A 16,098-nucleotide genomic window follows, 5' to 3' on the forward strand; every position below is an offset into this window, starting at 1 on the left:
TTCACTCTATGGCTGCAGTTACCAGAGTTTTACCCTCACTTTCCTTTGTTCCCCTGATTGGATTTCCTCAGTATCCATTTCCTCTTCTCTTGCCTCACATCCAATATTTCTTCTCCTTTTTTTTTTTTTTTTGAGATGGAGTCTCGCTCTGTCACCCAGCCTGGAGTGCAGTGGCGTGATCTCAGCTCACTGCAACCTCTGCCTCCCGGGTTCAAGCAATTCCCCTGCTTCAGCCTTCCGAGTAGCTGGTACTACAGGCGTGTGCCAACATGCCCGGCTAATTTTTTTTTTTTTGAGACAGAGTCTTGCTCTGTCGCCCTGGCTGGAGTGCAGTGGCGCGATCTTGGCTCACTGCAGGCTCTGTCCCGGGTTCACGCTGTTCTCCTGCCTCAGCCTCCCGAGTAGCTTGGACTACAGGCGCCCGCCACCTCACCCAGCTAATTTTTTGTATTTTTTTAGTAGAGACGGGGTTTCACCGCGTTAGCCAGGATGGTCTTGATCTCCTAACCTCGTGATCCGCCCACCTCGGCCTCCCAAAGTGCTGGGATTACAGGCGTGAGCCACCGCGCCCGGCCTTTTTTTTTTTTTGTATTTTTAGTAGAGACAGGGTTTCACCATATTAGCCAGGATGGTCTCAATCTCCTGACCTCGTGATCCACCCACCTCAGCCTCCCAAAGTGCTGGGATTATAGGCGTGAGCCACTGTGCCCGGCCTATTTCTTCATTTTCACAATCATCTTGCATCACTTAGGAGGCCGATGAGGGCAAACTACCATCCTGTGGAGAGAGGAACTGAGTCACACCCGCCTTGTATCCCAAACAGCCAAGCTTGTCCTTGGCAAGCTCATCACCGGCATGAGTCAAAATATCACAGCATACTTTTTGGGGGATTTAATGATGCCTTATGCTCTTTATCAAAACTACGAAACATAAATAGTGATTATAATTAGTATATTTACAAAAAACACAAGAATAGACAGATACAATCATGAGCCTCATTCACGAAGAGCTAATTCTTCTCTCATTGCTTAACTCTGGTTTCCCTTTCAGCCTTAATTAGCACAACGTTTTAACTTTTTAATTTATAATGAATGCTTTCACTTAAGCAAGTCCTGCTAGTGTTTGACAGATGGTTAATGTCAAAAGCCCATGGGGATGGCTTAGCTTTGGGTTTTGTGTTTTCGAAGCAGGAGAAATGTTTGACTGTGCTGATAATTTCTCAGCATATATCACCATCAACTTTTATTGTCCTGCAAATTCCCCATTCTCCCTTGGATTTCTCTTCCACTCCTTGCCTATCAGGGGCTGGAAACCAGGCAGAAGCACGACATAATGGCCCATGTGATAAGCCTCATAAAGTTATTTTTCTCAATTAATGGCTTCACTGATAATTTTACTGCTTTGCTCTAAGCTCCCCCGTTCCCTTGGGCATCAGGACACATGTCTATGGTAAGCCTCATCCAGTCCAACAAAACTGGCCCTACAGAATTCAGATGGCCCTGTTTAAAGAAGCTCATCTCTCTCTCTTTCTTTTCTTTCTTTTTTTTTTTTTTTTTGCAACATAACACTTGAAAATACATTTAAACAGAAAGTTATAGAGCTTTAAAGCAGAGCTATAAAAGTGATTTATTCCTGAGTACTTACTTATTCCTCTCCCAGCTGACATCCATTTTATCTTAATTTTCCTTGAGTGTGTATCTTCATCTCTTTTCTAAATCCTTACTACTATATATGAACTTTTAATTCCACCCTTATTCCTTTCTACTTCGTGCCAAAGACTTGCATAATGTGCTGAAAGAGTTCCACAGGGCTTTGGAGCCACGATTTGGGAAACTCTGCTAGGCAATGATAATGCTCCCTAGTCACAATTACTGGCTTTATTAGGTAGTCAATTCGCTGTTTTTTAATTAGGAAAGGAAAAGTTCTTAATTCATTTTTTCCAAAGTTACTTTAAATGCATTTTTCCTTTTTTTTTTTTTTTTTTTTGAGACAGCTTCTCGCGCTGTTGCCCAACCTGGAGTGCAGTGGTGCGATCTTGGCTGACTATAACCTTTGCTTCCTAGGTTCAAACCATCCTCCTGCCTCCCCCGCACCCGCCACAGGCATGTGCCACCACGCCAGCTAATTTTTATATTGTTAGTGGAGACAGGGTTCCGCCATGTTGCCCAGGCTGCGCTTGAATCCCTGACCTCAAGTGATCCTCCTGCCTCAGCCTCCCAAAGTACTGGGATTACAGGCATGAGCCACCATGCCTGGCCTAAATGCACTTAGATCAGGAGAACCTTCACTTAGAGATAGCAATTTCTGATAGCACCTCCCCCTGCCCCAAAGGACTCAGCAGAAGAAAGAACCACTGATAAAAAAAATACTGCCCTTGGCCAGGCGCGGTGGCTCATGCTTGTAATCCCAGCACTTTGGGAGGCCGAAGCAGGTGGATGACCTGAGGTCAAGAGTTGGGAGACCAGTCTGGCCAACATGGAGAAACCCTGTCTCTACTAAAAATACAAAAATTAGCTGGGCATGGTGGTGGCACCTGTAATCCCAGCTACTTGGGAGGCTGAGGCAGGAGAATCACTTGAACCCAGGAGGTGGAGGTTGCAGTGAGTCGAAATCACACCATTGCACTCCAGCCAGAAGACAAGAACAAGACTCTGTCTTAAACAAACAACAAAAAAAACTCCCCTTATATCATACAGTTTTCAAAGCAATTTCTTACACATCAGTTCATCCAGTCTTTTTCCTTTTTTAACAGATGAGAAAACAGAGGCTCAGAGAGATTAAATAAAGTCTATCTTCAAGGTCATGGCTTCTCTGTCAGTCAGTGTCAGAAACCCAAATTTAAATCACCACTCCATGATTCTGATTAAATAAACGAATTCAATTTTGCAAATAGGATTAGAGATCTGGAGATTTTCATTAATGTTATGGTGATGAATCTTTTATAAACAATACTTACCATTGATTGTGCTTTTCTTAGCCTAGTTCTGTCCTGCAATTTGTTTTTCTTATCATGTGACTGTCGGCTGAAATCTGGGGTCATTTGGTTTCTTTTTCTTCCTCTGTAAGTTGGAAAGCAGTGGGAAAATTACAAAGTATCTTTTTAAAACTCGGGTGGTTTGCATAGCTATTTGTCTGTTTGAGTTTGTTGTTCCTGTGATTTAAAAGATTGTCTCCACTTAACTGGAAATAAGCCAAATGTCTATCAATAGAGAACTGGTTGCATCAACTCCGGCATCTCCACACAATGCAGTACTATGAGCTGCAAAAGGAAGGCAGGATGTTCTATATTCAACTGTGGAAGGATCTCCAGGATATACTGTTACATGAAGAAAGAAGGGTGGATGAGATGGTATGTACTGTGTGCTGCCATTCATTTCAAGAAGGTATTAAGATCTCTGCCTCTATATATTGTGCATATGTATTTACTTGTACTTTTTAAAATGGAAGGAGTATGGCCAGGTGGGGTGGCTCACGCCAGTAATCCCAGCACTTTGGGAGGCCAAGGCGGGTGGATCACCTGAGGTCAGGGGTTTGAGACCAGCCTGGCCAACATAGTGAAACCCCGTCTCTACTAAAAATACAAAAATTAGCCGGGTGTGGTGGCACACACCTGTAGTCCCAGCTACTTGGGAGGCTGAGGCAGGAGAATCACTTGAACCCAGGAAGCAGAGGTTGCAGTGAGCCAAGATCGCACCACTGCACTCCAGCCTGGGTGACAGAGTGAGACTCCGTCTCAAAAAAATAATAATAAAATAAAATGGAAATATTAAACCATAAAATGAAAAACAGTTACCTGTAAGTAGGATCCCCATGTGAACTGATCAAAAACAGGGAATGTGAGCTGGGCACGGTGACTCGTGCCTGTAACCCCAGCACTTTGGAAAGGTGAGAGGGAAGGATAACTTGAGTCCAGGAGTTTTGAGACCCACCTGGGCAACATGGTGAGACCCTATCTCTACAAAAGATTAAAAAATTTAGCTGGGCATGGTGGTGCATGCCTGTAGTTCCAGCTACTCAGGAGGCTGAGGTGGGAGGATCGCTTGAGCCCTGGAAGTCCAAGCTGCAGTGAGCCATGACTGTGCTACTGCACTCTAGCCTGGGCAACAGAGTGAGACCCTAAATCAAAAAAAAAAAAAAAAAAAAAAAGAAAGAAAGAAAAGAAAAAAAAGGAACAGGTAATACGGAGGAACAGGGACCAAAAGTTAGACTTCTCCAAGTATAGCTTATTTTGTATATTTAATTTTGGAATCATCTAAATTTTTCTCAAAATCATAAAATAAAATGACGTGAAAAATACCTAAAATCTGAAAAGCAAAATGAAACAAATATATATCTATTGAGTTGGTGGCATTACTACACACAAGAGTTACTTCATGTGAATTTAATGCAGTAATTTGTCTGAATATTCTTGATAGAATATATCTGAGAGATAAAAAGACAGGGAAGTCAAACTGTTTTCAGTAATCATACCACTTGCTTTAATATTAGCATTTGTTTTCTAAAACTCCTGTATGTATTACGATAAAGCAAGGATCCTCCAACCACAGTCCACAAGCTCAATCCAGCCTGCTGCCTGTTTCTGTAAATAAAGTTTTATTGGAACATAGTCATGCTTATTTCTTGCGCATGGTCTATTACTATGTGCAGACCGATGCACATAGTCTACAACGGCAGAGTTGAGCAGCTGTGACAGAGACCATATGCCCTGCAAAGACTAAAATATTTCCTGTCTTGCCATTTACAGGAAAAGTTTGCCTGATGTAATGGATCTAGGCGATGAGTATCCATGGCTACCAACCAGAAATGATGTGCGTTGTGACAGAAGTACATATCCCTGTTTAGCATATACATAAGCCTCTAGGTCTGACTCTCAGTATAGCCAGGTACGGGGGACAGAAGAACCTGTTAAGATGCATGTGGGCGGTGCAATCAACAAAATCCAGAATGTGAGAAGTTCTCCAGGATAAATGATCTGATAGTTAAACAAATTGCAAGGAAAAAAAAAGGACAGAGGGGAAATCTATGGACAAAACAAAAGAAACGAAAATGCTGAAGTGACATGTAGATCAAATGCAATACGTAGACTTTTTTTTTTTTTTTTTTTTGAGACAGGGTCTTGCTCTGTCACCCAGGCTGGAGTGCAGTGGCACAACCATGGCTCATTGCAGCCTCCAAGCCTCCACTTCCTGGGCTCAAGCAATCTTCCCATTTCAACCTCCTGAGTAGCTGGGACTACGGGCATGCACCATTACATTTGGCTAATTTTATTTTACTTTTATAGAGACAGGTTCTTGCTATGTTGCTCAGGCTGGTCTCAAACTCCTAGACTCAGGTGATACTTCTGCCTCAGCCACCCAAAGTTCTGGGATTACAGGTGTTTGCCACCACACCTGGCCTGATCTTCTTGGGCGTTCACTCCAACCACTCAGCTCAGCTCCCTTGGCCCAATAAAGAAGGGTGATACCGGTCAGGTGTGGTGGCTCATGCCTGTAATCCCAGCACTCTGGGAGGCTGAGGCGTGAGGATCATGAGGTCAGGAGTTCGAGACCAGCCTGGCCAACATGGTGAAACCTCGTCCCTACTAAAAATACAAAAATTAGCTGGGCGTGGTGGTGCGTGCCTGTAATCCCGGCTACTAGGGAGGCTGAGGCAGGAGAATGGCTTGAATCCAGGAGGCGGAGGCTGCAGTGAGCCAAGATCATGCCACTGCACTCCGGCCTGGGTGACAGAGCAAGACTGTCTCAAAAAAAAAAAAAAAGAAAAGAAAAAACAAAAAACAAAAAAAGAAGGGTGATTTGCATAAATGTCCCAAAAGAAGATCAAAATTGGGGGACTCCCACTTTCTGGTTTTAAAATATATTACAGAGCTACAATAATCAAAACAGTGTCATACTGGTGTAAAGACCAACATAGAGACCGATAGAATAGAATAAGGAGCCCAGAGTTAAAACCCTCACATATATGGTCTATTGACTTTCAACAAGGGTGTCAAGACTATTCAGTGGGACAAAGGACAGTCTTTTCAACAACGGTGCTGGGGAAACGGGATATCTACATGCAAAACAATGAAGTTGGACCCCAACTTTATACCATATGCAAAAATTAACTCAAAATGGGTCAAAGACCTAAACTGCAGAACTAAAATCACAAAACTCTTAGAAGAAAATATACAGGAAAATTGCCATGACATTGGATTTGGCAATGATTTCTTGGATATGACACCAAAAATTTAGACAATTTGGACTTCATCAAAATTGAAAACTTTTGTGCTCTAAAAGATGCTATCGAGAGAGTGAATGTCTTGGGTGTCAGGTCTACTTGGGGAAATGAGCTTCAGGGTTGCTCCGTTTCATTTGTTTAATCTTTGCACTATCTCTTGATTTTTCTGTCACCAACCTGACTCCAGCTCAGTCTCTTTGGCTTGCTCCATTCCCAGGACTCTAATCTCAATTATGTGCCTCTGAAATTGGACCTCTGTGGAGTAATACCTCAGCCTTTCTTGTACCTATGTGCTGGTTCATACTGGGCTGGTACTGTCCATCATGCCAGCAGTAGGCACCAAAACTAATGAAGACCTAACAACTAGCCAGGTACGGTGGCTCACGCCTGTAATCCCAGCACTTTCGGAGGGTGAGGTGAGAGGATCACTTGAGTCTGATCGCTTGAGTCTGGGAGTTAGAGACCAGCCCTGGGCAACATAATGAGACCCCATTCTACAAAAAATAAAAATAATAATTTTTTTAAAAGGCTTAGCAATTTTTAAAAAATGGCTAAATCCTTGACAGATCCAATCCAATGGTCCTTGATTTGTGTTTCATTCATCTAGAAGTGAAAGGTAATGCCCTTTACTAAGGGAAACATTTAAGCAAGAAAGAGGCACCTCCATCCCTGCACTCACCCAGACTTCTTTCAAGTACAATATTTTAATAAACAACAAAGGAGCTCCACCAGGAAACCCCAAAGATCCAAGGCTGTTTCACATATTCTGCATCTTTGGGGAGAGCTGAAGAGTCACTTTCCGCTTAAGATATTGTACTAGAGCCCTTTTGGCTCCTGACAGGATGTTTTTTAGGTTTGAAAGACACTCATGAAGAGATTTCTGGTGTGTTTGTCAAAGAACCAAAAATCTTTTTTCTTTGTGTTCTTTCTCTCTTTCTGTCTCTCTCTCTCTTTTTTTTTTTTTTTTTTTTTGAGATAGGGTCTAGCTATGTTGCCCAGGCTGGTCTCAAACTTCTGGGCTCAAGCGATCCTCCTGCCTTGGCCTCCCAAAGTGCTATGATTACAGACACATGCCACCTTACCCAGCTTTACTTTCAGAATGTATTTATAAGTAAATATTATATATACATATATATATATATTACAATCAATAAATCTAATGAGTGTCAGGTTTCTTACCATCAGAAAAGGGAGTCACAAATACAGAAAGAATAAAGGCTAGAATGAGCCCTTTGGTGCCGGACTGCAATTTAATATTAAAATATTAGAAGAGGCCAGGCACAGTTGCTCACGCCTGTAATCCCAGCACTTTAGGAGGCCGAGGCATGTGGATCACCTGAGGTCAGGAGTTCAAGACCAGTCTGGTCAACATGGTGAAACCCCTGTCTCTACTAAAAATACAAAAATTATCTGGGCATCGTGGTGGTCGCCTGTAGTCCCAGCTATTTGGTAGGCTGAAGCAGGAGAATTGCTTGAACCCGGGAGGTGGAGGTTGCAGTGAGCTGAGATTGCACCACCGCACTCCAGCCTGGGTGAATGTCAGAGCGAGACTCCAGACTACGTCTCAAAAAAAAAAAAAAAAAAAAAAAAATTAGAAGAAGCAATGTTAAATCCTTACTATTACAAAATGCAAACAAACTGTAACCAATAGAGCAAATTTGCTAGTAATGGTTAGCATCCTGTTCTATTACTTTTTGCTTCTATGTACTGAAAAGTTTTTGTATTTCACAGTAAGTTCTATTTTCATCTCTTCATATACTGAAATGCCAATAAATTATTTTTAAAAACAAAGAAGTTGAGAAGAGCACGGAGCTTCTTACCCTTGCCAGACAGTCTCCATGGGGTCACAGTTGTCTAGGTAATTAAAACGAATGATATCTGTCGGATGCTTATCAGAAGATCGCCAGGGTGGAAGTGCTTTCTCCCCTGAGTTATTCTTCTTTCTTAAAGAGGAAGAGGACCGAAAAGCTGATAAAGGGGACTGTTTTTCCTCTGGAGAATTGCTTGTAACTAGTTGAACGTCAGCGATTACAAATCCATCCTTTGGGGGTGTCTAGAAGAAGAAAGTTAATTATGTTCTCAAAACACTATAATACGCTGGGTGTGGTAGCTCACGCCTGTAATCCCAGCACTTTGGGAGGCCAAGGCAGGCGGATCACCTGAGGTCAGAAGTTCGAGACCAGCCTGGCCAACATGGTGAAACCCCGTCTCTACTAAAAATACAAAAATTAGCCGGGTGTGGTGGCGGGCACCTGTAGTCCCAGCTATTCGTGAGGCTGAGGCAGGAGAATCACTTAAACCTGGAAGGCGGAGGTTGCAGTGAGCCAAGATTGTGCCTTTGCGCTCCAGGCTGGGTGACAAGAGTGAGACTCCATCTCAAAAAACAAAACAAAATGAAACAAAACAAACAAACAAAAAGCCACACACTATAATAATAACAACAACAACAAAACAAAGAATATATTGATGTGAGTTGCCTGAAGGATAAAAAAAGAAATAAAAAAATAAAGAAAAAAGGAATAATATCATCATCATCATCATTGCCATCATCATCACCATCACCAATGTCATCATCGTCATCATCACGATCACCATTACTATGGTGATAATGATTATAGCAGCCACCACTCCAGGAGTACTTGCCATGTTGCAGGCACTGTCTGAGGCAGTTTTCATGCATTATATTGTTTAACCTTCACAATAACTCTATAAGGTAATCATTACTACTTCCATTTTGCAGAAGAGGAAATAGAATATAGGAGAAACTAATTAATTTGCCCACCACTACAAAAGTAGTAAGTTGGAGGGCCAGAATTTGAATACAGGACTGTCTTGCTTCAAGCCCACACATAAGACCTCCCTAACCTACTCTTGTACTATGCAATTGTCTAGTTTGTCACAACTGCAGCTAATTTATTCATAAAAAGTACACATTCCCCCAAAAAAGTACTCCAGCTCTCATGACTTCTAACACATAGAAACAACTTTGAGTTGTAGAGAGGTAGACTAGAAATTTTATCAATTATCAAAACCTCAACCACTCCCAAAGAATACTTTGCTTTAATCTCCAAAACTGAAAGCCTGTCTTGTGTGTGTGAAATTCATAACGTTTTTATGTGGTTGTAGCCTAAGGAAAGTACTATTGGTATGTTGAGAAGCCATTAAGGGCTTAATTTTTGTTCATTAAGAGATTAGGGAAGCTTTGCTTGGTAAATCAGTTTGCTTCCATTGCTAGTGAAAATCAAGAAATTCCCCAGTTCCTCCAAGCATAATCAGTTAGCTTCTCATCCTTGTTTCAACAGCTCTTTGTATACAATTCTATTACAGGATAACGCTTAGTACTCAGTGTTGTAATTATTTATTTATTTGTCTATGTCCTGGGCTACTAGACTAGTCTCTGTGAAAACAGGGTTGGGATCTTTCTATGTTTAGCACCTAGCTCACAACAGTGTTCAATAAATATTTATTCAGGCCAGGCATGGTGGCTCACGCCTGTAACCCCAGCACTTTGGGAGGCCGAGGAGGGTGGATTACATGAGGTCAGGAGTTCGAGACCAGTCTGGCCAACATGGTGAAACCCCGTCTCTACTGAAAATACAAAAAAATTAGCCAGGCGTGGTGGCGCATGCCTGTAATCCCAGCTACTTGGGAGGCTGAGGCAGGAGAATTGCTTGAACCCCGGAGGCGGAGGTTGCAGTGAGCTGAGATTGTGCCACTGCACTCCAGCCTGGGTGACAGAGCGAAATTTATTTATTCAATGAATGACTGTAACCTAGAAGCAGATTAAGAAGATATTTCATATTTACATAATTGATAACTCATTATTGGTTTAGTATTCAGTATTTTGTGCAAGTCTCATTTAGAATGGACATTCATTTCATTTCCCTGAGCTTATATTGAATTAAATCTGTTTTTGCTGGAAGAGGTCTAGTTTAATACTGCTGGGAATAAATAACGTATGATAATAAAAAATAACTTCAGGGGGAAATTTTAGGCATAAATGCTAGTAGTTACATGTAAAAAATCATTAATTCTGGCCGGGCGCGGTGGCTCAAGCCTGTAATCCCAGAACTTTGGGAGGCCGAGGCGGGCAGATCACGAGGTCAGGAGATTGAGACCATCCTGGCTAACACGGTGAAACCCCATCTCTACTAAAAATACAAAAAATTAGCCGGGCATGGTGGCAGGCGCCTGTAGTCCCAGCTACTCGGGAGGCTGAGGAAGGAGAATGGCGTGACCCCGGGAGGCAGAGCTTGCAGTGAGCCGAGATGGCACCACTGCACTCCAGCCTGGGTGACAGAGCAAGACTGTCTAAAAAAAAAAAAAAAAAAATCATTAATTCTGTGTAATACAAAATGCTTACACTTTAACAAAATAGGTAATAGTGAAATCTGTGATAATTTATTTGTATTAAGTAAAAAAATTTCTGTTCACATCACCTGAAGTCTTTTTGAGAATTTTTCTAATCATGAATAGATGTTGAATTTTGTTAAATGCTTTTGTTTGGATATATTGAAGTGATCATATATCTTTTCTCTCTTTAAAAAAAATATGGAATGCTTCACGAATTTGCAAGTCTTCTCTGCATCGTTCCAATTTTCGTATATGTGCTACTGAAACATGCACTTTTTTCTCTTTTATTTCATGAATTACATTGATTTTTTTTTTTTTTTTGAGACAATCTTGCTCTATCGCCCAGGATGTAGTGCAGTGGCTTGATCTCGGCTCACTGCAACCTCCACCTCCTGGGTTCAAGTGATCCTCCTGCCTCAGCCTCCTGAGTAGCTGGGATTACAGGTGCATGCCACCATGCCCAGCTAATTTCTTTTTTTTGACACACTCTGTCACCCAGGCTGGAGTGTGGCACAATCACAGCTCACTGCAGCCTCAACCTTCTGAGCTCAAGTGATCCTCCCAACTCAGCCTCCCAAGTAGCTGGAACTGCAGGAGTGTGCTACCGCACCCAGCTAATTTTCAAATTTTCTGTAGAGACAGGGTCTTCCTATGTTACACAAGCTGGTCTCAAACTCCTGGCCTCAAGCAATCCTCCCGCCATGGCCTCCCAAAGTGCTGGGATGATAGGCATAAACCACTGTGCCTGGCCCCAAAGTCAGTTACATATATAAAACTCACAACTTCTTTTCATTTTACTAGTTGGTTAATCACTTTTCTCTCTTCTGCCCCTGAACAGCCTGAGCTTCAGCTATTGCTCCCTAACTGAGAATGAGATGCAAGAGAAGTCTCACTAGGAAAGGAGTCAGAGCTACGGGAATTTTCAAGAGAACTTTGAAAATTCTTCACTTAAAACTCTCTTTTTAAAAGAAATCCTCGTGGAGCATACCAACTACTGAAATCAGAAAGAGTTTTATCATTGCAATTGTAACAATATTAATTATGCATAGTTTATTACTGTATTAAGTGTAGGTGGAATCTATTTCAAGAAAACACAATAAAGCCTAAACCAAAATAAGCAAGCTAGGAGTTGACTGTTCATATTTCAAAAGGATTCTCCAATTTTAACAGGATTCATTGCCGTTTTTTTCACAAGCTTTAATACCTCTGTGGTTTTAAAAAATCATTTTAAAAATTTAATTTACACATAATTTTTCCGGAACTCATCTATTGTATACAATGATGCACAACTCTGCATGTGTATAGATAATGCTATAAACAAAGGGCTCATAACATTTTCCCATAAATTATCTCATTAGCTGGGACTATACAAATGAATATAAGCATTGGTTAGAATGCCTAGGAAGCCACTAGAAAAAAATATTCTTGCATTATTTACTTTTTATGAATATATGTAAATGCTCTACATTGCTTAGTTCCTGGCAAAAACTAAGAATGCTAATATGCTCATGAGGCCCTTCCCTGATGACTTATTTATTAGAAAACTTTTCCTTATAAATGATACAAAAATAAACTTCAGCTCACCTGGTAGAATCACAGAAAATTTGAATTAGTAAAGTAAAACTTGAAGACTCATAGGTAACAAATACTTCATGTTACCCACAGAGTCCCCATGTCAGAACTGTCTGATGTCACCGTCAGAGACACAGAAACCAGGGACCTAGACAGAGAAAGAAGTTCCATGGTCCTAACCGCCGGGATGCAACTGTGGTTTGGGAGTGGCAAATGAGGGCTCTCAACTAACATGAATGTCTTGAAAACAACTATCAAGTCTCAGAAAAGGAGAATTTTGAAATCATAGTATAGGTTCTTTGAACTACCTCCCTTCCCCAACTTCCAATCTGATCCTTTATTCTTAGTTCTAGAATTTGCAAAGAGCTGATGTTTGCAAGCTTGCGGCTTTCTGTCTAAAATTCACCTTAGGCTTGGTAACATGAAGTTCTTTCACCATTTGAATATAGTGCTTCTTCCAGATCCCCTGCTCAAACGGAGTTGGAGAGAAATTGATGTACCAGTTAAACCGTAAACATTTCAGCATCCAGAGCTGGTCCAGCTCAGCAAGGTTCTTCCAATGCCAGCACACCTGGAAAAACAATTAACAATTAAACAGAACCAAATCAAACAACCCCCTCAGTTTACATGCCCACTTTCTCTAGGTTTTGAGCTGTCATCCTGGACCTGAGATAACTTTTTTGTCCTTTGCCTCCAAACCATAGCTTAAATGGTTACCTCCTACCTGAAGTGTTTCCTACTCAGGCAGATTTAAAGTAAATTAGCATTTGCTTTAAACGCTAATTCAGATTTAGAATCAGAGTCAATTAATATTTATGGAGCACCTATTAATTATCTTCATAGCAACCTAGGGAGGTAAGTACAATTATTACTCTCATATTGCAAATGAGGAAATTGAGGCTCAGATAGACTTTGGAACTTTCTAGAGGTTTCTGAAGGACATATAAAAGTTGTATAAGGATTATATAAACTCAGGTCTGCACTTTGTTTATTCTTTTCATGGTGTGCTTCCTTTTCCCTTCTGTATTAGTCCATTTTCACATTGCTGATAAAGACATACCTGAGACTGGGTAACTTATAAAGAGAAAGAGGTTTAATGGACTCACAGTTCCATGTGGCTGGGGAGGCCTCACAATCATGGCAGAAGGTGAAAGTCATGTCTTACATGACAGCAGGCAAGAGAGAATGAAAGCCAAGCAAAAGGGGAAACCCTTTATAAAACTATCAGATCTCATAAGAGCGACTCACTACCATGAGAACAGTATGGGGGAAACCACCCCCATGATTCAATTTTCTCCCACTGGGTCCCTCCCACAACACATGGGCATTATGGGAGCTACAATTCAAGATGAGACATAGGTGGGGACATAGCCCAATCATATCACCTCCATTCTTTCAATTTCACTAAATGGAATATAATCATTGATACTATGTGATGTATAGAGCCTTTAGGATTCTACAAAGCATAAAGCACTTATTATGTACATACCAGTTCCATAGCATTATGGATAATCCCACCCATCCAGCAAATGGCAGAGATGGCCCTACCATGTGTAGCAATATTTATAATAATTTACCCAAGGGTTTGAGTAAGTCTTGCCAGTATCAAGTTCACATATAAAGCTGAAACTAGGGATTCAGTGTCTTAGTTGTAAGAGCTGCAAAGATGACATACAACCTTCAAGCCCAAATTTCACCCTTAGAAAACTGGCCTCTTTTTCAAGATTAATTAAATAATTAATAATTTTTGAGTGCCCCCTCACCCCCAAAAGGGGAACACTCTGTAATGGCCCTTGCTATCCATACACCTATTTTTCTATTCCTCTCTGCCTCCCTCCTTCCACCCACCATTTATTGAGTTCCTACTATGTTTAGTATTGTTTTATGTGCAGAAGATGAGACGTTGAGGAAAGAGTAGGGCACAATTAGAAGAAATAATCGATTCAGGAAAGGTTAGGGAAGGAGGAAAAAGTTTAGAGGATTTGATAGAGCCCTGCAGGCAGCAACAGAAATCACATTTAGTTTGTTCGACCCAGAAATGAAACAACACCCACCTCATCTCCACATGGTAAATTAGCTCAGAATTCAATGGAGAGATGGAGTTTTTGGGAAAGGGAAGGGGGAGAAAAGTCTCTCAATTCTCATTCCTTTTCTCCTTTTCTTCTTCTTCTTCTTTTTTTTTTTTTTTTTTGAGACAGAGTTTTGCCCTTGTTGCGCAGGCTGGAGTGCAGTGGTGCGATCTTGGCTCACTGCAACCTCCACCTCCCGGGATCAAGAGATTCTCCTGCCTCAGCCTCCTGAGTAGCTGGGATTACAGGCATGCGCCACTATGCCCGTCTAATTTTGTATTTTTAGTAGAGACAGGGTTTCTCCTTTTCTTTAGATCATGTTTTGACCTGAGTACTTAAGTTGTTTTTCTTCCCAAGGCAAATACAGTTTTCGTTTTTTGTGTTTTTGTGTTATTTTGTTTGTTTAAAGGTAGAGAGGAATGAAGAGAATTGAAAGGTAAGTAAGAGCTTTCAAATCTTCAAGACACAATTCCTCCACAACCTTCCATCTTTTTAAAACAGCAATGACTTTATATGGTTTACTTTAAATCTAGCTGAAGAATGATGGTCTGTGTCTTCCCCACAGTCAGTGATGAGAAGAAATTATGACTTATAGTGCATACAGATGATAGAATTAGCTATTTCAAATGACATTTCCCTCTAACAATAATATTATCCTTGTGGAAAATGAAAAATTCTGAGAAGTTTAACCCATGACCCTGTTAATCAGAGATGACCATTATTGACAACCTGGTAGAGTTCTTTTCCTTTCAGTCTTTATTTGAAGTATATACAAAAGAAAATTGGGAAACTCTATATACAACTTAAAATCTTTCTTTATTTTAAATATTATAGTATCTCTGTTCTTCCAAAACATGTTTACTAATGGTTGCATAATAATGCATCATAGGCTGGGCGCAGTGGCTCACGCTTGTAATCCCAGCACTTTGAGAGTCCAAGGCAAGTGGATCACCTGAGTCCAGGAGTTCCAGATCCGCCTGGCCAACATGGCGAAACCCTGTGTTTCCTAAAAATACAAAAATTAGCTGGGCATGGTGACATGTGCCTGTAATCCCAGCTACTCGGGAGGCTGAGGCAGGAGAATTGCTTGGACCCGGGGTGGGCAGAGGTTGCAGTGAGCCGAGGATCGAGCCATTGCACTCCAGCCTGGGCGACAAGAGAGAGATTCTGTCTCAAAATAATAATAATAATAATAATAATAATAATAATAATAATAATAATAATGCATCATATATGGCTGTATGATACCCTCTTATTGCTGGGCATCCAGATTGCTACGTTCTTTTAAAAAATCATTTCAGGCCAGGTGCGGTGGCTCAGGCCTGTAATCCCAGCACTCTGGGAGGCCAAGGTGAGCGGATCACTTGAGGTCAGGAGTTTGAGACCAGCCTGGCCAACATGGTGAAACCCTGTCTCTACTAAAAGTACAAAAATTAGCCAGACATGGTGGCACATGCTGTAATCCCAGCTACTCCAGAGGCTGAAGTAAGAGAATCGCTTGCACCCGGGAGGCAGAGGTTGCAGTGAGCCGAGATTGTGCCACTGCACTCCAGCCTGAGCAACAGAGCAAGACTCCATCTCAAAAAAAAAAAAAAAAAAAATCATTTTTGGAATAGGTATCTGCAAATTAATACCAAATTCAAAGAAACAAAAAATCATTTTTGGAATAGGTATGTGCATATTAATACCAAATTCAAAGAAACAAACATCACTATCCCCCAGTTACCCATTCTTCTCCTTGGATGAGACCACTGTTACCAGTTTCACCAGAATATTCTAGGCATATAGTAACATATATATATTTTTTTTTTCTTTTTTTTTTTTTGAGACAGGGTCTCACCCTGTTGCTCAGGCTGGAGTGCAGAGGTGTGATCATAGCTTACTG

At 41.1% G+C, this 16,098-nt stretch overlaps 1 protein-coding gene across 4 annotated transcripts in view; it reads right to left on the bottom strand.

Annotated features, from left to right (window-relative positions):
- FBXO16 (F-box protein 16) overlaps nt 1–16,098 on the bottom strand; it is a 67,036-nt gene that overhangs the window by 15,838 nt on the left and 35,100 nt on the right. For all 4 annotated transcript variants that reach the window (XM_054561389.2, XM_054561388.2, XM_054561390.2 and 1 more), the window contains 3 exons: nt 12,551–12,715; nt 8,040–8,272; nt 2,957–3,059 (listed from right to left, as the gene is read on the bottom strand). In XM_054561389.2, coding sequence (XP_054417364.1) covers nt 2,957–3,059; nt 8,040–8,272; nt 12,551–12,715 — 501 coding nt within the window. The remainder of the gene's footprint in view (nt 1–2,956; nt 3,060–8,039; nt 8,273–12,550; nt 12,716–16,098) is intronic.

Source organism: Pongo abelii, chromosome 7, assembly GCF_028885655.2.
Source record: "Pongo abelii isolate AG06213 chromosome 7, NHGRI_mPonAbe1-v2.0_pri, whole genome shotgun sequence".
In the NCBI taxonomy this organism is placed as follows: domain Eukaryota; kingdom Metazoa; phylum Chordata; class Mammalia; order Primates; family Hominidae; genus Pongo; species Pongo abelii.